Source organism: Siphateles boraxobius, unplaced genomic scaffold (genome assembly GCF_051911475.1).
Source record: "Siphateles boraxobius isolate OS27281-9 unplaced genomic scaffold, OSU_SipBor_1 13, whole genome shotgun sequence".
Taxonomy (NCBI): Eukaryota; Metazoa; Chordata; class Actinopteri; order Cypriniformes; family Leuciscidae; genus Siphateles; species Siphateles boraxobius.
Genome location: NW_027508733.1, coordinates 22,702,733 through 22,727,575, shown reverse-complemented (window position 1 = coordinate 22,727,575; position 24,843 = coordinate 22,702,733). Strand labels below are relative to the sequence as shown.

The 24,843-nt window shown below is 39.1% G+C and overlaps 1 protein-coding gene across 3 annotated transcripts in view; it reads left to right on the top strand.

Annotated features, from left to right (window-relative positions):
- nr5a2 (nuclear receptor subfamily 5, group A, member 2) overlaps positions 1-23,917 on the top strand; it is a 62,170-nt gene extending 38,253 nt beyond the window's left edge. For 2 of the 3 annotated variants that reach the window (XM_077226646.1, XM_077226645.1), the window contains exons 5-7: positions 3,380-3,499; positions 7,260-7,407; positions 22,313-22,699. In XM_077226646.1, the coding sequence (XP_077082761.1) occupies positions 3,380-3,499; positions 7,260-7,407; positions 22,313-22,560 (516 nt within the window). In that variant the 3' untranslated portion in view covers positions 22,561-22,699. Of the gene's footprint in view, positions 1-3,379; positions 3,500-7,259; positions 7,408-22,312 lie in introns of all 3 variants that reach the window. The other variant, XM_077226644.1, reaches the window with a different exon arrangement.
- The last annotated feature ends 926 nt before the right edge of the window (positions 23,918-24,843 follow it).

The following is a 24,843-nucleotide window of genomic DNA, read 5'->3' as shown; positions in this document are numbered from 1 at the left end:
ACATCAGAGCCGAGTTACACATAGCTGTGACAGTGCAAAGGGAAGCGAGCTGATATGGAAACAGCGGTGTCAGACGCACTTTAAAAGGTCAGAGATGCCTTCTCTGCCCATCTGACGTGTGTCTGGCAGTGGCCCCAGTCTGCTGTGTCTTTCCCTGCTTTGACTCGTTTGTTTGATGACCCAAACGCGCCAGGCAAAAGAGGCTCATGTGGCGACAAGGCCTTTGATGAGAACGCCTGTCCAAAAAAAAGACCAAATGACAGGTTTCTTTGTAGAACGGGCATGTTTGACTTGCTGGCAGATACATGAGATGTGTTATCAATGCCAAATGCATATATTGGCTACTTGGGCTTAAAAATCAGTCCAAGTATTTGAACCTGGAGAATTTATATTAGAAATTAGGTTATATAGTATTGACTGTGCAGTAAATAAGTTGATATAAGGGCAGTGATGCCAAACAAGAAGAGATTTGATTGGTTTTCTGAGGCTTTTGTTTTGCCGGATTTGGAAATACATTCTTTAAATTGATTTTGCAGCATTGTTATGACTATGAGAGCAGCGCAAACAAGAATCACGAGCAGTCAAAACAATCCGAAACAGATATCGATGGAGTCTCCCAAAGCAGTAGAGGCATTTCATTCAAGTTATCGCTGCCTTAAGAAACCGCAAGTATTATTTTCACGTCCTTAGCTGACTCGCTGTCCTCACAGGACTTCATAATCGTTACGTTTCAATACATTTCTGTATTTTCATGACCCTTGTGTAAACATTTAACATGGGTGATTTAGGAATCAAAACTGTTTCATATGTAGTCATCGAATGTCTGCATAGAAACAGCATTTTGAAGAATAGTCGGACAGGGACTCATTTTCAGTACTTTTCCTCATTCTTGCCAACATCGGACTCAAAGAGCTCTTTTCACCTCTATGTTTAATAATTGACAGAGGAAGCCATGAGAACCAAGCAGGGTGACAATGAATGCGTTGTTGGAGCTGTTCACTTCCCATCCGAGAACATCTCAATGTACGTGCTCCTAACTGTGCTACACATGCTGAACATGCTACTTAATCATGAGCGATAAATAAAGCCGTATCGCTCGACAAACAGATTAATTAACAGAAAACTGTGACATTCGGCGAAGTTCACACGAGAATGACCTCTTGTGACCTAAAGACCAATATTGATTTCACACTGGTTGTCCGAATTACAAACGCAGATGCACGAGTGTCAAAGTTTGAAATAACACTCAAATGACAAATGGACACTTTGTATGACTGAACAACAACTTTTCTGACTTAAAAACAACGTGAAACGGCATTTGCAACCCATTTTAATTCTATATTGTGGCATATTTCCGATATTAAATAACATTTTTAACAACTGAGATTATGAAAAGTTTCTTTGTTGGGGCGGAGTTAAACAATAAGAGGGCTTGATGACATCAGCCGAATAGGGAAGTTGTTTCAGGACTTTTTCCCTCTCAAAAAATATGCTTTGATTAGGTGTTCATTATGTGACTGGGAGCAAGTTATAGGGTACATTTTAATTCACTAACTTTAAATATGCTAAAATATTTATTCAGATTAGGACAATTGCTACTCGACAAACACGGTTTACACAAAAAGGTTTAAATCCGCCAAGTATTTAGCATTTTAAGCCCCGGTTGTACAGACAGGGTTTAGATTAAGCCAGCATTAGGCCTTAATTCAATAAGGACATTTAAGGCGAGACACAACAGGTGAATAGGGTAAAAATTTTAACGTACAGATATCACCATGAAACTTTACCAGTTGATTACTCACATGAATAGGAGATAAAAATGTATTGCAAGTTTTCTGTTATTTTATGTTTAAATATGCTAATCAGGCTATATCTAATTAAATATGCACTAATTTGCATATATTTTAAAGTGACATTTTTTGAAGATGAAAAAAACAAGGTTCAAAATTATTTTTGCATTTTGTTGATATATTCAATGCAAAGACATTTACAGAAGGGATTATGAATATCTCCTTTTGTTACCCTGTAAATCAGAAAATACTGCCAATAGCCTTAAAAAATTGATTTCCGCCCTATTTTTATGCATAAAATGTCATATAAATCAGGCCAAGAATGATATTTCAACAAATCCCTCTGAACAAACCTTCACAATATAGTTAGGAATAGTAAACTGTAAAGACTGTAGACTGTAAAGTTTGATGTATGTAGGTGCTACAGAAGTGGAAAATCGTCACTAGGAGTGTGAGAAAAAACTCATTTAGAGAAAACGGCCTTTAAAGATTTTTATGGCAAAATTCCACTAATTTCTATTGAAAGCCATGAATTACAGACAAAATATGCTTTAGGTCCATGTAAAATCAATGTATCACACTGTTTAACATCCAAAACTCATTATTGCTTCATCCATCACTGATCATAACATCCAAAACAACACTCAAAACATCAAGACCACACATCAACAGTCCATCACACATGTGAATATGAATCTGCCTGAGGGACTCACAACAACTTTAGGATCCCACAATTACAGATTTGGTTAGTATTATATAGTAATTATATTATACAAAAACTGAAATGTGTTGTGTAATGTAATTGTTTTGTATAAATAGTGTGTAAAGTATTGTATATATGTGATGCATGTATATAATGTCAGAGCGCGTCACGTGGCGATTCTGAACGAATCACGTTGTCAGAAATTGGCATCAGCCGATGAGATTGGACATTTTGAGTTAAATCGCCCGTTTTACTTTCATGATTGGTTGCTGATAAATAGGAAATGACCATATTTGGATCCGATAGCGTTGCAAATGAGAGAGCGAGCTTTCTAACGGTGTGTGTGATGACAGGGTGCACACAGGGATCGCGGAGCAGCAGGATGATTTAGAACGCCAACTTTTGTTGAATTTATGCGAAATCTACACACGCAAAAAGACAAAGTATAGTAAAATAAAGACCTAAATGTGTATTTTGGACTTTTTTTTACCATAAGTCTGAAAGAAGACATGTTATTAAAGACAAATAGGCCAAAATCTCAAAATTGACCAGTGAAAAAAAAACTTTTTTGCCTGCCGTGTCTCGCCTTAAGTAGCTTTTATAAATGTGCATTAGAAAAAAAAACAGGTGTTCATCTTGAGACAAAACAATGTGCACTTTAAACAGATTTTTTAAAATATGTCAGTGCAAGTTGCATTCAGTTAAAACAGCTCAAACGTGCATTTTAGTCTGAGATTATGCTTAAGCCTCATCTATGAAAAAGTTAACTTAAGGTTAAATTGAAAACTTTGAAGTGTGTTGAATGTTCACAATTTACCCAAATGACTACTAGCAGAAGGTTAAAAAGTATCTACGCATTCTTACACATTTGTTGGTCTCTCCTCAGGTTGACGACCAAATGAAGCTTCTCCAGAACTGTTGGAGTGAACTCCTCATCCTGGACCACGTTTTCCGGCAGGTGATGCACGCCAAAGAGGGCTCCATCCTCCTGGTGACGGGGCAACAGGTGAGTGTCCGCTCCAGTCTCCGTTCCTCCCCGTAGATCTCATCAAGCCTATTTGCCAGTGTGGATCAACATCCTTTAAAGTGCTATCGACTGCCCCAGCCACTCCATTAAAAATAGATTACGCTTAGATATAAACTAATGTGGCCAGAATAATCAATTGTACACTTCTTATCAAGTGCGTGGTGGACGAATAAATAAATTGGTTGGTTAAGCATGCACGAGTCATCGTGGTGAAGAAGGGATGAGAGACACAGAGAGAGACGGATGAGGAGGGAGAAGCAGCAGAAGATATGTATGATTTACCGCAGTCGTCTCTGAGGAACAGGGCTGGACGGACGCCTCAGGCTCAGCTGAAGTTTTCTGCACACGAGGACCTTTAATTCTGTCTCCGGCTTCAGCACATGCACACACACTTCCAGAAGATGTTTAAACTGCTTATAAATAAATATGCTTCTGTCTGCCTGTCAGTAAGGCACGAGTTTAATTTTTAATTCTATGTTTTCCCTCCTCCCTTCTCCTGCTCAACAAAGTGATCTGCAACTGTAGCGACAGCTCAAACACAGGGTCTCGTGAACTGCAGAACTTTTCCAAACCGTTTTGAAACTGAAAAGAATTGTAGGTGATAAATGATATGATAATGGAGAGATTGTTGGTGTAACAAATTAGACAATTGTTTAAAAATTTGAAATTGTTTTTTTTCTAGACATTTATGGGAACAGTCTCACATTGAAGATACCAAAGTTCGCAATTAAAAAATCTGAACTCAAACATTTTTAATCAAAGTCTCCCAAGACCAAACTATATGCTATCTGTATTAATTGTATAGCTCTATACTTTTTCCATTGTCAGCAATTGTCTAATTTATTATCTCTTCCAAGGAACTCAATGAGAAATTTCTGTAGGAGCACAACTAAAAACAGACTCAAAGTCTATTTGAGGTCATAATTTGATTCATTTGGTTGGTGTGAAAGTGGTTTCTAGCCTCCCGAGCCACGAAAGAACAACCTCTGAGCAATACAATCTGACCAAGTATGTGATGTGCCACATCTGGAGATCTTTGAGAGCTCACTGTGCTCGCTATCTTTGATATTTCTGGATTGCGAGTGCTCTGCGTAGCGTCTCTCTCTGTGTTTGATTAGCGAGGTCTGACGGAGGGCTGTGGGCAGGGTGGAGGACCTTGTTTGCATATTTTGCCTAATGAACAGCTGGTGCTGAAAAAAAGCCTTTGGGGAGGGAGAAGGCAAAGACTCAAACAGTTCATTACTTCCTATTATTCCAGATCAGACTACTGACAGCCCCGGCCACACAACACACTCGCGCATGAACACTGGCTGGATTTATGCATAACAAACAAACGCTCCGTCAATTGTGAAAGGAATATTGTAAATTAGTGGAATATAACTTAATACGGCTTCTCAGTGTACAATATACTCTTAAAGTAGTTAAAAAAGTATGTATATGGGCATGATAAAATATAATAAAAATAAATTATATATATAATAAAATGTAAGAAGTTGATTTTTTTATATGGAGTATATAAATATTATAATATATTTTATATTCCTCAGGATTTAAATATATAAAAAACCTAAATATATCCGCAAGACTGTCATCTGAACTGCCCACTGTCTGTCGTCTTGTTTTTTGCATTTGTGCCATTGTTACTCCCTAGTGTTGATATGGCAGCATAGCACTGTGTGGGATCAGTCCTAAAATGCTTCGACACATGACACTACATGGGCGACTTTCCAATATGTCACAGACATACATCTCCCCCTCCTCTCCTTTTTGTGCTGTATCTGTCTCTGTCTCACGCACTGAAGGTCCCAGGCCTTCAGAAGTACCCAAATTATCATATTCATGTTCATATCATATTCATACAGTGCTCAGTATTTTCAGCTTTCACTGACATTTACAATGTCCGAATGAATTAGAGGATATTACTACAAACTGCTTGCCAAGTGTCGTGTCAACCCTCATTATGGAACAAAAATGTTACACCTTGTTCAAATCACATTCATTTTAAAACATTTTGTAGCCCCCCCCCCCCCCCCCCCTGAATTTTCATAGTCTGCATTGTAAAAATATTTATAACATTATTTAAATATGTATAACGTGTATTGCCTTAATGTTCATGTTGAATATTTTCAGTTAGCACTATTATTTGTATTATTTCGTAGTGTCAATTTGTGATCCCATCCCGCTACTTTTACTTTTATCTGATTACTAACGCTTGGGGCACTTGGTGAAATCCCAGTTAATTGACAACTTCAGTAGCTTCATATGGGCTTCGAAGAGATTCACGAAAAACAGCCGGTGAGAAATGTGCAATTCTCCAGCCAGGAGTTAAAAAAATTCCACTCATCATATTTACACAATAAATAAATTCCAAACCGCCCGCGTTTTTAATTGCAAATCCAGCTCAGAGGGAGCTCTTCTTACGCTTAGGAGGCCCGTAGTCTACCTTCTTCCAGAAACCCTGGCGCAGTCAATTATGGTAATGAATTGTCAATAAATATAAAAATTTAATATGGCCTGCTTACAGTGAGTGGCAGCTAAGGACTTGCCTCCAAGACAAATTTGCTGCTGCTGCAGATATTAAGTGCACCTGAAAGGGGAGGAGAGGGCCACGGGGGTCCCGCGCAGGGTTCGGCCCGGTAGCCTGAGGGACCTCCAGGGGCCCCCCGCTCACTCACGCCTCGCCAACCCCCACCGCCCTCGTCTTGTGCGGGGCGCTGAGGTCCGAGGGTCTGGGCACCAGGGATGGAGAAACGTGCAGCTCTTCCCCGTTCGGTTTGATGCTGATTATCATTCAGACCTCGGCCCAGCGCACTGTCCCTGCTGTGTGGAGAGGAGCCTGGGAAGGAAAGAAAGGGAGAGAGAAGTACGAAACGTAGAGCTGTCAGAGCTGGTTACATGCTTACCTCAGCCGGCGCTAAAAAACTCAGACTTGCAAGGTGGTGCCTAGTGCCGTCTGGCTCCAGTTTGATTGAACTTTTAAACTAAAAGGATTCTGATTCAAGAAATAGAATTTTTGATGAACCAGAAACAAGGCTGAAACTCTTCCTAAAACATTCCCAACAACTCTTTTTTTGTCATAAAATATTTGAGTCTCCAAACAAATATGAGCACATCTTCTCAAGAATAAGCGTAGGAATTGATAGCATTTCCATTTATGATCCATTTCCCTGAATTTCTAAATAAGTAATTCAATAATTGATTCAAATTGGCTCAACAAATGGCGCGCTCCGGGGGGGCTGTCTGTTTGGCCAAACAATGGAAGACAGGAAGAGTGTTCTAAAAACCTGTTGGAAAACAATCTTTCTTTTAATGTCACAGACCGTGATGACGCATTTCCACTTTAACCTGGCATTAAATGACAGAAAACATTGTTTCTAAAACAACAGCTGAGGGAATGAAGGAAAATTTGACATCTTTCTCACTTCTGACTACCGTAATAAATCTTTCGATTTTTATTCTTTATTTGGAGAGTCATAGAAACAGTAATGTGGCGTGGAACGCAAAAATCCTATTTGTTTTGGTTTCCGTTCACCACTATATAAGTTCACCAGACTTTCGCTTCTGAGAACCCTGGTAATGTGAAAAGGGTCTATTATTACAAAGGGAAATTATTATTTGCAATTATATTCATTGTAGTGTCTGTACTTGAGATGCTTTAAACCTTCAGAGATCTGCCATGTTGCTTGTGGTCAGACCTCTATTGTTTGTGTGTGTGAACACTGTTGCCCCTTCTCTTTAGGTGGATTACACCCTAATTGCCTCCCAAGCCGGTGCCACACTCAACAACCTCCTGAGTCACGCGCAGGAGATGGTGAGCAAACTGCGATCCCTCCAGCTGGACCAGAGGGAGTTCGTCTGCCTCAAGTTCCTGGTGCTGTTCAGCTTGGGTGAGTAAAGAGAAAGGGATGGAGGAGTGGAGAGAAGCGGGCTACGGCCTCTGTGCATTCTTCAAATCTCACTCTCTTGCTTGCTTCCAAGGTTCTTGAGGGACCTTGAGATAAGCCACAAGACCACTTCCTCTTGTATGATTAGACCATCATTATGAATGCCACCATCTCATACCCTATCCATCCGACTTTGCTTTACCATTGATGGCAGACTAGTCAGGTCTGTCTAAAACTGTTATTCTCTGAAAATTGTGTAGCTTTGAAATCTTATTCGCTCATCAATACATTACGTCGCTCTTTATACAATACGTCACTAGTCACTTGCTTTCATCTAAGTTGCAGATTCATGCAACAAAAAAAAAAATCAGTATATTGCTAAAACACTACAAATAAAGCCTTGTTGTGGTTTAGAGGTTTTGGAATTTCCAAAATCGAAATCGAGTTTATTATTTTTTAGATGACTCTTTTTTTTTTTTTTTTTCAGTGAATGTATTCGTACAATGCGTTTCCAGCATACCTTGTGCATAAAAAAAATGTATGTGCATTTTGGAAATTTGATTTGAATCATGACATTTCCATCCAGCAATTTTTATGCAATATCCTAAAACTTGCATAAAATATGTAAATAAAAACCTGGATAATTACAATTAATGATGTTTGATGTTAGTGGTCTTAACCTGACATATTTTTGGGAGAATTCATTATTATTATTAATTATTAAATAAAATAAATGTAAATAAATACCTGATTTAAATAAAAATCTGATGATATATTAAAATGATACCATTAGCTTACTGCACTTACTGTAAGTGCTACACAAATTCTAGTTAAACTTAAAATTTTGAAACTTACAAAACCAAGGCCACTTTATTGGAGTTAAGAAAATCAGGAGGTCATTTGCTCCAAAGTTGTGCATCCAGTTTTGCTTTTAAAACTGTCAGTAACCTTCAAAGCTTCGCTTCTGTTAGCCTGCTGGCTTCACATTGAAGCGATCGGAGGTTCCACGGCTTACAGGTCAAGGCTACCCTTGCAGCCAATTCAGAAAAGACACAGGTCTACACCATGAAAGACCAACATGAAAAAACAGAACAGGGTGTCTGTTTGGCCCCGTAAGAACATGGAATATTAATACACCCGCTTCGACATCATCATATCAGTAGCTATTGTACCATCCTGTGGTTCCAGAAAAGAGAATAGGATGAGCAGAGGGCGCGTGTACTTTGAACTCTAGCTGCTCCGTTTGCTGAATCCCTGAACTACCTGAAACCATGAAGCCAGGCATAAGCATCTACGCCAGCTCCCCTGCCACACATAGAGAAGATTCCTCACATCTCACCCAGACCAAAGAGCAGCACTGAGAACACATGAAACTCCAGACCTCTCAGCCTTGCTGTGTTTATGTTGATCAGATTTTGTGGTTGTGGTTTGGTGGGAATTTGTAGTGTGGGTGTAAATAATTTGGCGGAAACATCATCCATAATAAAACTCTCACCTGAGGGGAGTGTATCGCTCCAGGCACTGCCCCGTGCTAGCAGCTAGCCCCACCCATGCTGTGTGCCAGGCCCTGAGAGACTAAAAGACTAAGAGAACTAAGCCTAGAGATCAAAGATGGCTCCGATTAATAGTATCCTGTGGGTAAGGGGTGGTGCGGCGGGGGGCTGTATGTAGACAAGTGCATGGATGAGAAAAACACTTTGCCAGTTGCTATTGAGAAGCCAGTCAGAGGTTAATTAAATGAAGCATGAAAATCCCATGGTGCCTTATGAAAACTACTGGAATTATGGGAACTTATCTTCTCTCCGTCTCAGCCCACTGCTCACTCTTCAACCCTTTATAAGGCGGAGAAAATTGATTTTGCACCATATCTAGTAACATATGTTTTTCATTGCTTTAAATCCTCAAAATAAGTTAAGCAATTTTCAACTTTTTTACAAGTTACAGTATACAAGATTCAACTCATTTTTAAGCCAGTTTAATGCAATTTAAGTTCAAATGACTTAAACATCCAAGTTGATTGTACTTAAAAATTTAAGCCAGCAACATTTCTGACTTGTATTGTACGCACATTCTGTTGCAACAATCTTGAGCCCGTTGTGAAATCTGTGTGGGGGAGATATTTTGCCCTCGCGCAAAATTTCCAATTGCATGGAAATAAATGCATGTAAAAAATCATACATTTAAAATGAGAAATGTTATATTTAAATTCATTCAAAATATAAACTTTTGTGTTCAGGCCAGTGTGGCAGCTCTTGTCGTGATACTACAATTTCATCCTTTATGTTTTAAAAAAATAAAAAAAGCTTAAAACAGAATCACTTATCAGGTAAATGTGCCCAAGGCCACACACACAAGGTCAGCAATTGGAGTCCTTCTGGCCTCCATGACATCAAAACATCAAATCCACTGGATCAGCCCTCTTACACTCGTTAAACGTAGTGTCTCTGTATTGCATTTACAAATGAAGCCTGTTAACGGAAATCAAAATCGCATTTACTCACGCCGTTCCACTCCTCACTCCCCTAAGTTAGTGTCTGTTCACACTCAGCATGGCCAAACCATCGCAATTTATCACTGTCGGGACAGCCCAGGGGGCTCTTTGTAAAGCTAAGTGTCAATAAAGAGGAGGAGAGACATGAGTTGACCCGGGTGCAGTCACTTGTCTCCTCGATTTCGCCGGCTCGTCGAGAGGACCGATTGCAGTCAGCCGGTCACTTCTCATGCTTTTCCGGCAGACGAAGCGTCTCTATCTTTCTCGCTGTCAGTCTCCATGTGTTGAATAGGTGCTTGGGCTCTAGCAGGAGCTGAAGGCTTTATCAATGGTTAAATAATTACGACCAAGACATTGATTTCCTCAATAGCAGGAAAGGCGCTGAAGGTTGAAAAATGTTCTTGTGGAGTTTAAGGGGGGTAGAGACGATCGTAGAGGCCACTTTTGGTTTGAATGCCAACATTTCAGTTGGAGACACATCTAGGATTGTCTCGCCCACAATAAACCCCAAAGAAACATTTTACTAGCTATCTTTAAATGGCATATTAAAATGGTGGTAGTTACTGAAAAATTATGAGACATAACGTCAACTCAAGCATTGTAGGAACAATTTTAGGTGAAATGGAGGAATTTTTTTTAGGGGGGGGGGGGGGGGGGGGTGTTGTCCATACAGTCAAGTGGGGTTCAATGTTGTCGATTTGGACCCCGTTAAGTTTCATTGTAAGGATAATAACTGTTGAGATATTCTTGAAAAGTCACTCAGGTTTGGAATGACATTAGGATGATTTTTGGGTGAACTATCCCTTAAAGATGTTGGGCATTGAATAGTGTTAATCTTTACACAGTTATTTTGCAGATTTCTTATTGGCTCAATGGATCACAAAACTCACAATTTGGGTCATATTAGGGTTTTTGAGTCACAGATCAGATTTTTCACATTTTTCAGATCAGCAATAAAATAAAATAAAGATAAATACAAGATAACAAAGTTACAAATAAAATAAGGTTGAAATGTAGTATTCAGGTACAGAAATGTAATAATTAGGCCTAAATGTAAAATAACACTATAGTGTTCACTGTATATATTAAATATAGATAATATTTGTTCTTTTGTAAGCTGTGTTTTGTTGTTTGATTAACATAAATGACAGACAGCTGCAGGTATTTATAGGCTGCTGTCACTTTAAGACCTAACGCAGGGATCCAATATAATGATACACATCCGATTTCTTTCTCAGCTGTTTACATTCACTTAAGATATAACTGACTGTGTTTACGAGAATACATGCCTAGACGGGTATTTTGACATAATGTTGTGTGTTTGTGTCCTTTCAAGTGCAAAGAGATGCGAAAGAGGCAATTCGTTGTTCGCCCCGAGATTTCACAAGTTCTTTCCGTGAATTTTCCACGTTGACCGACAGAAAACGGCTTGGTTTGTAATTGACTTCTGTGTGAGTGGTGCTTTTTGCATTGCAACACTATTGACAACTGATCTTTTTTGTCATGAAATTTCACGAATGTGATTGCGCCTTAAAATGGCATCTGATTTTAGAAATGATTTAGAAATTAATTTTTTTTTAAACGTTAAATTTTAAACTAATTTAACCAAAATATGGAAACTTGTCGTATTTACATCAACAGTATTTTTAAATAAAAAAATTAAATTGACATTTTTTCATCTCCCCTTCGCTCTCGTCAAAATGTGTTATCTGCCCTGTTATCCACCCATGGCAACAGCACTCGACTACGAGATGGGATGCATCTCAAGTCCCTGAGGCTTGGCTCTGGGGGTCTCATCCAAACACCTCTGAACAACACACCATACAGTCACGTCACGCAGCTCTTTCCCCTTTACTCTTGCTTTAAAGCAGCAAAAAAGGCTGTTCCCACATAGGTAAGCTCTAATTAAGCCAGCCCGTCTTGTTTCCTTGATCTGAATCGATACGTCTACCCTTGTGCAAAGAGAGTGGAGATCAGTAATGCATGCGCAAAGACTCATAACAGGTGCAAATATTAATTTCCTGAAACAGACCAAATAATTTGGAAGTTGGTTGGGATTGATTAACATTCAAGGGCTGGGACGGTTCAATATTTACGCCTTGGAGACCCCTGGCCGGGGCCAAATAATGGTGCATAAAACTGCAGCTATGTCTTAATTAAATGCAAGATAATAGGGGCAGGTTTTTCTTGTGAGCCAAGCAGTTTGGCACTGACGGGCTGTAAGTCATGTGGAAGATGTGAGGCCCAAGTCTAATCAATACACATATAAAGCAAGTGCATGTGTGCGCGGACACCCTTTGAAAACACATTGATGTGGCCATGCACGTGTAGAATGTGTATGAAGACATTTATTTTCAGTGATTTGTGACAATATGCGACAGCCCTTCCCCAATCTGACCGCTCAGCTAACGCGTTCGCTTGTTGTTGTCACCAAACACGCTCATTTAGATTTCGCTCAAAGGTGAAAAACCTTCCAATCAATCCTGAGTGCTCTGATATTTTACAAATCTTGAGCAGAGGAGGAAGTAGCCCATGCAATGACCCTAATATTTAAGGGTTATTTCTTTTGCCCACTGTCCTTTCATTCCACACGACAGAAATCAAAAGCTTCACTTCTGCCGCTTCGGCAAGAGGCAGTCAATGAAACGGCACCCTCATTAGGAGCCTTAAGAGGCTTTCAGACTTTATCAGGCTTTAAAAGCCGCTGATATCTGTCGACACTGTGCAACACAGTGCGCGCTTGCTTTTAAAGGATGGCACTTTACCTTTAGCCCCACTAGCTTTTGTCACCAATTCAGTCAGTTCGCCGAATTCCAGCATTCCGCTCTGATTTCGACACTTTGCTTGTGTGTCACGGCTGCAATTAGTTTTTATCTCTTTGCTTTTTGTTCTTTATCTGTTACTACACATTACTTTATGATTATCTTTAAATTGCAAACAACTTTATGTGTGATTGCCGATCGTTAGCTATTAGCGTCGTTATCTGAATGTCTACAAACGCTTCAGATAAGTAACGTCGCCAAGTGTCATGTAGGGATTGGAATCTACATCTATAGATTTACTCTTGATAAAGTCAAGATGAGCTCTTTTTGGGTGTATTACTCCTGACAGATAGAAGTTTCCCGTTGTGATGTTATCGTTCTACTTGAAGCTCAAATCTATGATCAAATTTAAGCCCAGACTTTTTAATTTCAGTTTCTGTTGAATGGATTTAAGTATGGTAAAATGTGGTGAATGGTATTAAGAGAGTACTACACTGTACAACAGCATTTTAAAGTCATGTTTAAAAATAAAAAGAGGACAATTTGAGAAAAGATTTGAGAAAATAGGCCTTTACGAGAATAAAGTCATTCATTAATAAAATTCAAAAGTAATATTTTGAGTATAAGTTTTTAATTTTTTTATAATTATTATTTTAGCGTGGCAGTAAAATGTCACCATTACACTGGGTTCATTCATATTTTGAAATATATTTTTATTAAGTCTCAGTAATTTTGTGCTTTTGTTGTATTAGTTTTGATTTAATATTTTGACGGCTTTATAGTAATTGTAGTACTTCATCTTCAACTTCTTTTAATTTGCCTTTAATTTTAGTTTATGTTCTTCATGTAAAATGTATACTTTATTTTCTATTTCAATTTTAATAGTTTAAGTTAAAAATAGCAATGTAACTGAAAACATAATCATATTACCCAAAATATTAACTGGAAAGGTACTGAATGACGTGTTTTCCGATTCCAAGTCATACATGCTCCAGTTTACCAGCAAAACTTCACAGAATCATAATACAATTGCATCTCGCACTAAAAAACCCGTCTCGGGTGAAAAACGTATCCATGAATTGTTTGTAAAAGTTTTCCCCACTTTCAGAAAGAGCAGGCCAGCTGGATTTTCCTTCGACAAAAGGCCTGGATGAAGTGATTGAGAATACACTGAGCTATAGGTACTTGTTTTCCTTCTCCGTCTCACAACTCTTGCCACTGTCCCGTCGGATTCCTCTCTTCCTCTCCCTCTGCCAGAGCCTTATTACAAGCTGTCAGTTTATTATAAAACATTAGGAAAGCAGAGGGACACTTGCTGTAACTGTCTTATCGATTTGGGGGATAGATTCTGTGATTTAACACCCAAGCCTCCCATATTTCCACATTTTCAGCCTCCTATTAAACCCTCTGCTTTCCTTTAGCTATTGATGTATCAACATTAACTGTTACAAGCAACAACAGAAAATCAATGAGCAACTTTTATTACCGGCTGCATAACACGCTAGCTGGCTCACGCTCCAGTACTTAGCAGGCAGGCCGGGCCCGAAACATGCCCCACTCATGTCAGGTGTTTCCTAAGTGATATCTGCACTGGAAATATCAATCATATGAACTCCGGCTGTTCCTGCAGATATTTGCCCCAGAACAGAGCGCTTGGGTGCTGTTTTTATGATACCTGGCCTGCGTTGCTACAAGATTCACCGCTAACAACAACTATCAATATCCGTAATGTGCCGGAATTTTGCATTCGATTTCATAGCTCGCACTTTTAGCGATCACACGCAGCTTTTACTAGCAATACACAAAATAATTTCAAAGTATTATGTGCTAGCGTGCTATAAAATAATAATAGCTCGCTGTTTCTGTCTATCACATGGATCGAAAGGGATGCATTTGAAAAGGAACGCCGTGGCAAAAACAGATCACCCTAAAAGATTTATGAGACCTGCGGTCCTGCTGGGACAAACATATACAGGCTTTGTTTTTCCGATCAATGGGCTGAAGTTCATTATTCACCCTCACCGGTGCCGTGCTTTGCGTTTTTGTGCATTGTAAAGGGGCCCTGTTGTTGTTGCCTGTGCATATCTGAGTTTTTTTCTTCTTCTTTCTTACGTGACTTGAGGTCTCTCTAGCTTACTAGCTCGTCTACGGCTGCTAAAACTGCACCACGGGTGCATCGCTTCCTTATTCCATGCCAATTAAAGCCTACGATTTCTCAGGTCATGCCACGAAATCTTCTGAGGTCTGCCGGCAAGCCCGGGACCTTCTCTGCTGAGCCAGTCTGGCCGAGGAGGCGCGAGCCACTGCTGCTGTGGTAGGATGTGTCTATTGATCAGGGAGCTGCCAGGTCTTATTTAAACATTGCACACAAACACAGATAAGGGCGTTACACAATCTCCAACATACACTCCCCCTCTCCCCGGTCTGTCATCTCTCAATCGATTTCATAGAAAGAGTTCTGTGCCGCGGACATCTATAAAAGTGACCAGGTCACAGCAGAAGGTAAACACAGGCCCTTCTCTCAGCCCCCACGAGCCCTTTGGGACAAACATACACTACAGCAGATATGCCCCTTGAAAATAGTACTGTCTTAATAGTTTGTCAGCTGTTTGTGTGATTTATATATATATATATATATATATATATATATATATATATATACACAGGGCTTGACATTAACTTTTTACCAAAGTTACTGGCCACTCAGCATTTTCACTGGCTACACTATTGACATTGATACCATAGGGAAAAACAGCCATATAGATATTTTTTTAAATTATCTCATAATGTACTTTATGCTGCTGTCACTTTAAGACCTGGCGCGCAGATCCATTATACTGTTAGACATGCGTTTTCTTTCTCAACTGTTTGCGTTCACTTAAAACATCGAGAAAGCGCAGCTGGTATTGTGTTTCTATTTTGTGGAAAATTAGTTGAAATTTTTTTTTTGAAGCATTTCAGATATTTCAGTATCGAAATGTATATATCGATATATAGTGTCAACTGCATGAAATTACAAAAAGGCAAAAAAGAAAAAGGTTTATGAATTATGCATAATATAAAAAATTAAAAATTTAAAAAAATAATAATTTAGAAAGATAATAGTAATGACTGGCAACTTGTACATTAAGTTTTTTTAATTATTTTTTTTACATTTCTGCTGTACCTTGTTTTTGATGTTGAAATTTTTTTTTTTTGCAGAACGCCACAACTGGCCAATCAGAGCTGCATAATTAGTATTGTATCATATACTATAATACATAAAAACTGTGATTCTTCAAATAAGTAACCAAATGAAGTCTTATATATACATTTATATTAAAATTAAAAGTGATCTAGATTTAAAATTGATCTTGCAGACACAACTTTAAAAGTTGTGACTCAACAGATAAAATATATACTGAAATCAAACATCTGTCAAAAGTAGTATCAAAAAGACATTCATGTGTCCCAGTGATGATTCGTGGCGCACGAGAGAGCAGCTAAGCCCTAAAACCGCCCCCTGTAACCGGAGAGCGTGACGTCACAAATGAGCCGACAGGTGCTGCAACCATGTCTCTTGTTCTCCATTTCATCCACCTCTCTTTCCTCCCCTCATCATTGTATTTAAAGCAACAAAGCTGTGGAATGCCTACACCGCCTTCTGATTGGAAAAAAATGCCCCATCATTAGTCTTCCTGTAACATAAACCTGCACGGATGGCATGAGGCTGGAGGGGTGTCACACTTCAGGGACAAATATAGAAATGAGAATTTATATAAACATTGTCTTACTTGGGGGAGAATGGCAGCAGAGGCGTGAGGTCACTAAGAGACACGGGCAAGGGCCGTGTGTTGTCTGTCAACAGTGGGAATGCTGGGAAGTATGGGCGAGTGGGGTGTTGTCTATTCCTGGTGTGTTCCATGCTTGGAGACTGTCTTGTTCTCGAACTATTATGTTTCTGGAGGGTTGCCATTTAATGACTGTATAGACAATGTGACTGAGGGGACAGGAAATGATGGAGTGGAGGAGAAGCTTAACATGTTAGAGCATGAGAGGGTTACCTTCAAATGTTAGCACCATTCATCTAGATGTGCTATTATTCATATTCAGCTTGCTCAGCGAGATTGTCTTTAATTTTTTCCTCTGCCATGACAATATAGCTGACCTGAAAGAGAAAAGAAATGTGAGAAGTTTATGCTAATACTCGCTATAGCACCCCTTAAGGCATCGCTGAGAATGCAACACATTTCGAAATGCGACAACACCGTGGTTAGGTAATGCGCAATGCAAATATATTCAAAACATATATGTGGCATTTATATCTACATATATTTGTCCAGATAATATATTAAATGATTTATAATGTTATATATATATATATATATATTATAATATGATTGAGTGCTTGATCTTAGGTATTTAGTCTCTCAGCACATCACATCTCATGATGATAATTTATTAGTTTTATCCAGCTTACCAGTATGTTAAAGGTCCACAAATTAGCTTAGCTTTGACAGGAAGCTTACAAACATGTCACCCTCAAGGTAGAGACTGCAGCTTCTAAGAGGAATTAATTCATCCAGAGTTTACACTTAAAATATAGAAGCATATTTAGTGTGCGAGCGAGTGTTTGTGTGTGTGTGTGTGTGTGAGAGAGAGAGAGAGAGAGAGAGAGAGAGAGAGAGAGAGAGAGAGAGAGAGAGAGAGAGAGAGAGAGAGACAAAAACGGGAGAAAAAAAAAGTTACAAATTCTCACATCACAGTTTGGGTCAACACATACAGCATTGCATGGCAAACACTGTAATGGTCAAACATGGATAAAAAAAGAAAACATAAATAAAAGGAGGGAAAAAATCATGCTATGGGTTAACTGTCCTTCACTCAGGAAATATACATCCCCAGGCACTGTGTTGAATTATTAATTCAAATTTGTAAAAAAAAAACAGAAAAAGGGGTGGGGTAGAGGAGGGAAAAGAGAGATATTGATGGAGTCTTTGCTTTAATGACCTCATTAGGTTTGCGGTTTCCACTATGGGCAGGATCTGGTCTGCAGGTAGAGTTTTGGGGGGATACTTGACACCTGAATGATTTTCTGTCACTTTATTATAAATAAGAAGAGCTTGACGCACCTCCCCAGTTCTGCGCATGTAATCACGAACTGGTACGGAAACGTGTTGAATGCAAATATAGAGATGCTCAGAGGCCATCGTGCTAAGATAAAGACGGACACGAAGGAGTCGACAGAGACTCAAAAGACAGTTTGGCTGTTCAGAAATGATCCGCCTTTCAAAATGATGGTTTTCCTGAAGATAGATAGATAGATAGATAGATAGATAGATAGATAGATAGATAGATAGATAGATAGATAGATAGATAGATAGATAGATAGATGGATAGATGGATCGATAGATAGCAGTGGGGATTTCTTTAAGAATGCAAGGGAAGCCCGGCTTCCCTTATAATGTCAAAAAAGTAATGGTCAAATATGTACTATTGTGTTAACATTTTATTGACTAAAAATGTGTTAGAATACGTTCATCTTGAAGACGAGTTTGTTCAGAATCAGCTACATATAGCAGGTCGGCTGACTCGATTTCCTTCTCATACATTCCTGTAGCGTCCCAGTGCATTTCCTTGTTGAACCCGAGCGTCCATTGACTTCAATGGGGCTGCTTGGAACAGTTTTTTTCAGTGCTTCGAAACTAGACGGTCATTGGATAAATCTGCGATTATGTCAGGTGGGGCTGGACTCCGGGCTTCTGCGTGATGATTGGAGGGTCTGTCGAAAGATTGCATCTCCTTTTGATTGGAGATCTGTCTAACTTTGACAGGGCATATAAAAGGCATGAAAAGAGCAATGAACATGTGAGTGCATGTGCAAGATTAAGTTGCATGGGCACGATGTAGGCAGAAAATTAGCTTTTCTTTGAAAAACCAGCAGCCGTCACTGATATATATATATATATATATATATATATATATATATATATATATACATATATATATATATATATATATATATATATATATATATATATATATAGATAGATAAAAAAATACACAGACAAATAAATGGAGTAAACAGAAAACTGTTGATGAACCCGTTTCAGTTATATTACCTTCCAAATGCAGAGTTTTATCATGATCATTATCGTTGGTTCAGCCCACACCCTGAACCTGATTGTGCCAAAAGATAACTAGATGTAAATATATTTCCCCTCACCTTAAGAGCAGGCAGAGTGCCTTTCAGCTAGCATTTGTAACAAGAAACGTTTGCCCCAGCTTCTCGTGTTTATTTCATAACACCTAAGGCATTTTATCCCAACCCCCCCCCCCCCACCCCCCCCGCCCCGCCCCGCCCCGCATCGAGTGTGCGGCGTCAAAACCATCCTTGGGCGAATGGGACGTCTCTTCTACCTGCTCAGCGCCTCTATGAAGGGCTTACATTTGACTTAATATATCCCCAACTGTACCAGTCCTGTTTGATTCCCTTTCATAGCAGTCAGAGGTGACCAGGGACGAGCAGATTGAGCCCTTCACGTCTCTCCTGGCTTTACATGGCTCAGTCAGGAACAACAAACCTTGGAGAAACAAGTGATGAGCTCACTGATATGCAACATTATGATGCGCTAAAGAGAATAAAGTCTGGACGGATCACCACTGCGAATGATTTAGCATTTAAATGCTTCCAAACCACCTAAACAAAAGTAAAACACATTGAGTAAATATTATCACCAGTGACCAGGTGGACATTGGCCATGAGCAGAGCTTCAGGGGCTGGTTTAGATGAAACAGTGGTGTTTGGAGGTCAGCGGAGTTCATGCACCGCCCCATTTCCTGATTGGTGCGAATCTGGAAGAAGTTAATGATGAATAAAGATGAAATTTTGACATGCTTGGCTGACTATATGATTATAGTATGCTGTAAAGCCAAAGGGAGGGGGCTTTCAGAGACATTTTGCCCTTTGAAACTACACACTTTGCTCCAAAAGACTCATAAACTTTTGCAAATACACATTACTGTCCTGAATCACACTGCTTTTAAACAATATTTGTTTCTGATTACCTTCCAACAGGAAATCATTCATTACACTGACATGGGCCTGCTAGGAACATCAATGGATTCATCATTTGCCTTTCAGATTTGGCATTATGATTTAATTGCTCATCGACTAAACAATTAGAGGTGAAATTCCATATCCTTGTATATCTTCATTTGCAGTATGCATACTAACAAATTGTAATCAATATGCCATTACTGTAGTGAGTTTGCATACTGTATGGCGAATACAGAATTGGCTATATTTGTGCATCCATATTAATCTCACGAGGGCTTTGGGGGGTTGCCGGCATGAATTTCTCGTGGAATGATCTTTTTTCACTTAGAAAATCCTTTCTAATTAAGAAGAGTCCCAGCATATCACAGGGCGAGGGGTGGTGCTGTGGGGGTCTGCGAGTGGATATGTGGGGTCGTCTAGCATGAGCGCTAGTCAAATGAACAATGTATTCCTCAGGACCTAAGGGTTTAGAGGCAGGCTACATCCCAGCCCTAGTGCACACTAAGGCTGTTTCATGAAAAAAAAAGAGAAAAAGTTGATAATTAGTCCCACAGTGGCTAAATGTTGAGATAGAAAATAAGAGTGCTTACCATGCGATGCTTCAACCTGACTAGATAACTGCTGCTTGTACGTTTTTCCTGCTTTTTTCAGTCTCTGTCAGCAGGGCATGATTAAGCGTTTCTCGTTGCGGATAAATTAAACAAACATGTTAATTCTCTCCTCGTAACCGGCCTCTTTTTTGCTCGGGGCGAAAGAGATCAAGCCATTGTCATCGATCAGTCGACTATTTTAACCCCTCCCCATGCTTCGGTTTTAATGTTCAAACGTGGCCACAATAATAAGCAATTATAATTTAACTTCTTTTGTAATGTCTATAATTAGTCTGAGAAAGACTAATATAGACTAATAAGAAATGTGGAGCAAGAAAACATGCTAACTTTTGGAAGTTCAGTGAATCGATTCATTCAGTTTAAAAAAAGTTTCTGAAATTAGAGATATTTATTGTTATTAGACCAGGCAGACAGTATAGATAGATAGATGGATAGATGGATGGATGGATGGATGGATGGACAGACAGACAGATATATAGATAGATAGATAGACTTCATTGTTTGTTTACTTCTTTCCACAAGGCCTAAATTGTCTGGAGCTGGAGAATTGTAATTGGTCATCTTCTGGTTAACCCCTCCCCCTCCCGTGTCCTGATTGTGGCTGCTGGTGTCACCCAGGGGTCAACCATCCTCGACAGCGCCATGAAGGACTCACGGCTTGTTCTACAGACCTCATTATATTGCTGCTGCTACAGTCACTTCCCCCTTCTCCCCCCCTCTTTTTTGTCAGCCAAGGCAGTCTCGATTATTTTTTAGGAAAAAAAGAGAGCAGGCAGAGAAGTGTCAGCTGGCTCATTAGATATGGCTGGGTGGGTCCGAGTTCTTTCACAATCGTTCGGACCCCAGCAGTCTCCATTAGAAGGGACTAGAGCGGGATTGACCACGCTCCCCTTCAACCCCGGGTCAAAGGGATAAATAAAAGAGCACATGAGGTGGCCCCTCAAAACCTGATTAAATAGAGCCACACGCCAGGGATTTATTAGCAGCTCCTGCCGCCACAGATCATCTACACCCTCATCTGAAACACAAGAACACATGCAGCTCATCTCAACACGTTAGCACGCCATAAATTAAAGACATGACAAGGAAAATGTCCAAATTTAGAGCATAAAAAGTCTGATGGAAAAACTAAGAGTAACTATATATATATATATATATATATATATATATATATATATATATATATATATATATATATATATATATACATATGCAGCCTTAGTAAGTATAAGGGGCTTGTTCTCAAAAACATTTAAAAAATCTTAATTATTCCGAACTTTTGACTGGATTGCTTCACAAATGGTTTTGAAGCCTTTGTTTCTGAACCGGGTGAGTTTTCTCGCTTAGTTCTGTTCATTTAGGCATATATGAACACAGCAATTGAGCTCCAAGATCGCCTGAACGAGGTGGTCTCGGCCCGATTGCAAACAAATTCTGGAGCGGTTCGCTTGAGATGAGAAAGCAATCCGACCCAACCAACCCAACGGACCAAGCAGTATCATAATTCATAACGGCTAATGTGTTATATGAAAAGAAGCAGTGTCTGATTCTGTAAGTGAGTGCATTAGTTATCACAGCTGAAAACCAAAGAGCGCCTCTTCATCTTAAAATGTTATGTAATTGCTCTTCTCCGTGCATTTCGAGAATGCTGTCCTGGCGAAGCCTTGCTTCCCGCTCTAACGGCATTATATAGGCTATATAATAATGCGGGAATGACGGCTACATTTGTGTGTGTGTCTGTCGACAGTTACAAATAAGCCACAATAAGCTCATGGAGATAACTTGTCAATCATCTTGATGGGTGATGCAGAGGAAACTGACCAATAAGAGGACAGTTTTACTCACACGTGACTTACATAATCACATGGTATCCTTGTGAAAACAAACCGTACCAAGAAGAAAGTGAAACATTGTAACAAATTAAGTCCCGGTTATGGGATGAATCAGCCGATACTGGTGTGACAAAAGTAACTATACAATCGTCTTTATCTCATCTTTTTTTCAGACGTCAAGAACCTGGAGAACTTCCACCTGGTGGAGAGCGTCCAGGAACAGGTCAACGCCGCGCTGCTGGACTACGTCATGTGCAACTATCCACAGCAGACGGACAAGTTCGGCCAGCTCCTGCTGCGGCTGCCAGAGATCCGGGCCATCAGTCTGCAGGCTGAAGAGTATCTGTACTACAAACACCTGAACGGTGACGTGCCCTGCAACAATCTACTCATAGAGATGCTGCACGCCAAACGTGCCTGAGGACCTTCTCGTCTCGACACATCGCGCGCACCGCTCCCAGCTCCACCTCAGCCCAGCGTCATCACCAGACATTGCCTTCGAAAGACCAGATGCGCCTGGGTTTGCGGTGGGACGGACACGTTGGATCTTATGGAGAGGGCACGGTAATACCCGAAGGCGGTTTGGCTCGAAGGGCAGATGCATTTCTGATAAAGAAATGAAATGAAGTTTTATAATGACCTCTAGACCCTGGATTTGTCGTAGTGTTGTCGAAACATGACTGTCAGTCGATATTTGTTCAGTGTGCAGCTGATCGAAACGTCCACTTTACACTCAGACTCAAGGTGGAGGGTTTTGGATTACTAGGAAGGAACTGTGCTCTCTTTTAAGACTGGTTTGCCAGTATTGACCCAAAGTTTCCATTAGGACTGGCAATTGTGGCCCTCCTCTGTCTGTTTTAAGGCACACAAGCTGGGCTAGAGCCAGTAGGCGGAGGGAAGACAGACAACCAGCCATTGCCTGCGCAAACCACAAAGACTTTATTCCAACCCCTCATCAAAAAACAAAAAAAACGACGCAACGCATTTCTTTTTTTCTTCTTCAAATTGGCAGTCGTTTCTTCTTCTTTGTCACTTTGAGGCTGCTTTTTGACAATTTTTCCTCTCCAAAAGTCGAAAAAGGGGTGAATATCACAAATCTTGTCGAGAACATGTCCGGGTATTATTTCATCTCAAAATCATAAGAAAGAAATGAGAAATTAGATTTTGTTTAAAGAAAATGTTGTCTAATATTTGGACCAACATTGCAATAAATAAATAAATCATGAATTATTTAAATTGTACATTAAAGTAATGAATCATAAAAAATAATTTTGGAGGTACATGTGCTGAATTGTCATGACATAATTATTAAAAAGTAAATGATTCATAATAAAGCAGATTTTTGAGTTAAAATGCTAAATTGTCATGAAAATAAGAACTAACAGTATACAATTCTATTATTAATTTTATTAAAATAATTGATACATTTTATTAGGTAAATTATCCTGACATAACTAATAAAAAATTAAATAGCTCATTCATAATAAAACTGAGTTTAGGGAGGTAAAAATGCTAAATAATAATTCATAAATATTAACTATTTTATTAATTTAATGCAAAAATATTCTACAAAATAATTTCTAATTTTAATTCTTTGATTTGGGAAGAAAATGCTTAAACATTTACCTCACAACACCTTTTTTTGTAACATTTTGCAATTTGTTCATCAACAAATGTGAATGTAAATAAAGTGCAGTCTCAGAGCCAGGATGAAGAAATGCCACCTCCATCAACACAAGACCAAAGCCTGCAGAGAACAAAAAAGAAAGAAAAAAAAACAACCTTAACTATCAGTATTAATAATTTGTGATGTCACAGTCATGTGAGTCTTGCCTTATTTCATTTCCATGCTAGCTAACCGTGCTGATGTGAATTACGATATGTAAAATAAAAAGTACATATATATATAAAGTATTAATGTTATACAATTGAAAAGAAATAAGAGGCGTTTACATTCATGTGGGAGATTAACTGTGATGCGTTCAATTGCAAAGCAATGATTTCATATAAAAACGAAACAAAACGTTCAGAAAAGATTATATTCCTCTTGTTTGCTTTCTTAGGTGTGTACAGTTTTCATCTTTCTTGACCAGTACTTAATTATGTCGTGAGACACTAAATCAGAGAGGAATCTCACTTAATACTGAGTTTTTACTTCTTTTTTTTATTTGTACTGGCTATTTTCTGTGGACACCTGTTTTTACGTTCTACGTTTGAAATGTACGTCACTGGTTAAGCTTAATTTATTGTTTTGGTTTCATCCATGTGTTCCTGCACAGTGCGGTGGGGTCATTACTAAATGTATTTGTTTACTGTAGCACGTTTAAAAAAAAAATGTAGATACGAGATGCAGTTATGGAGCTAAATGGTGATCGAGTGATTCACATTAAACACCCATCAGTCCTGCCACTGTAAATTATCAAGAGCTGTACTGAAGTAAACTGGTGTGACTGACTGGTGCATCTTTTCTATCGTGAGATTTCAATTAATGTTTTCATGATAGCGTCTGTGTTCTATACCAAAAACAGCGTCTGTCCTTCACTTGTACTTACCTGTTTGCTTCAAAATGAACGGATGAGAGCTTTGATACTTGGGGACTGCCGCTGTTTTTCCTGAAGCCTTCATTGACTGTATTATATCAAATTGGTGTTAAAGTCAACATGAAATCAAAATGAATCCAATTTATTTCCTTAATACACTATCT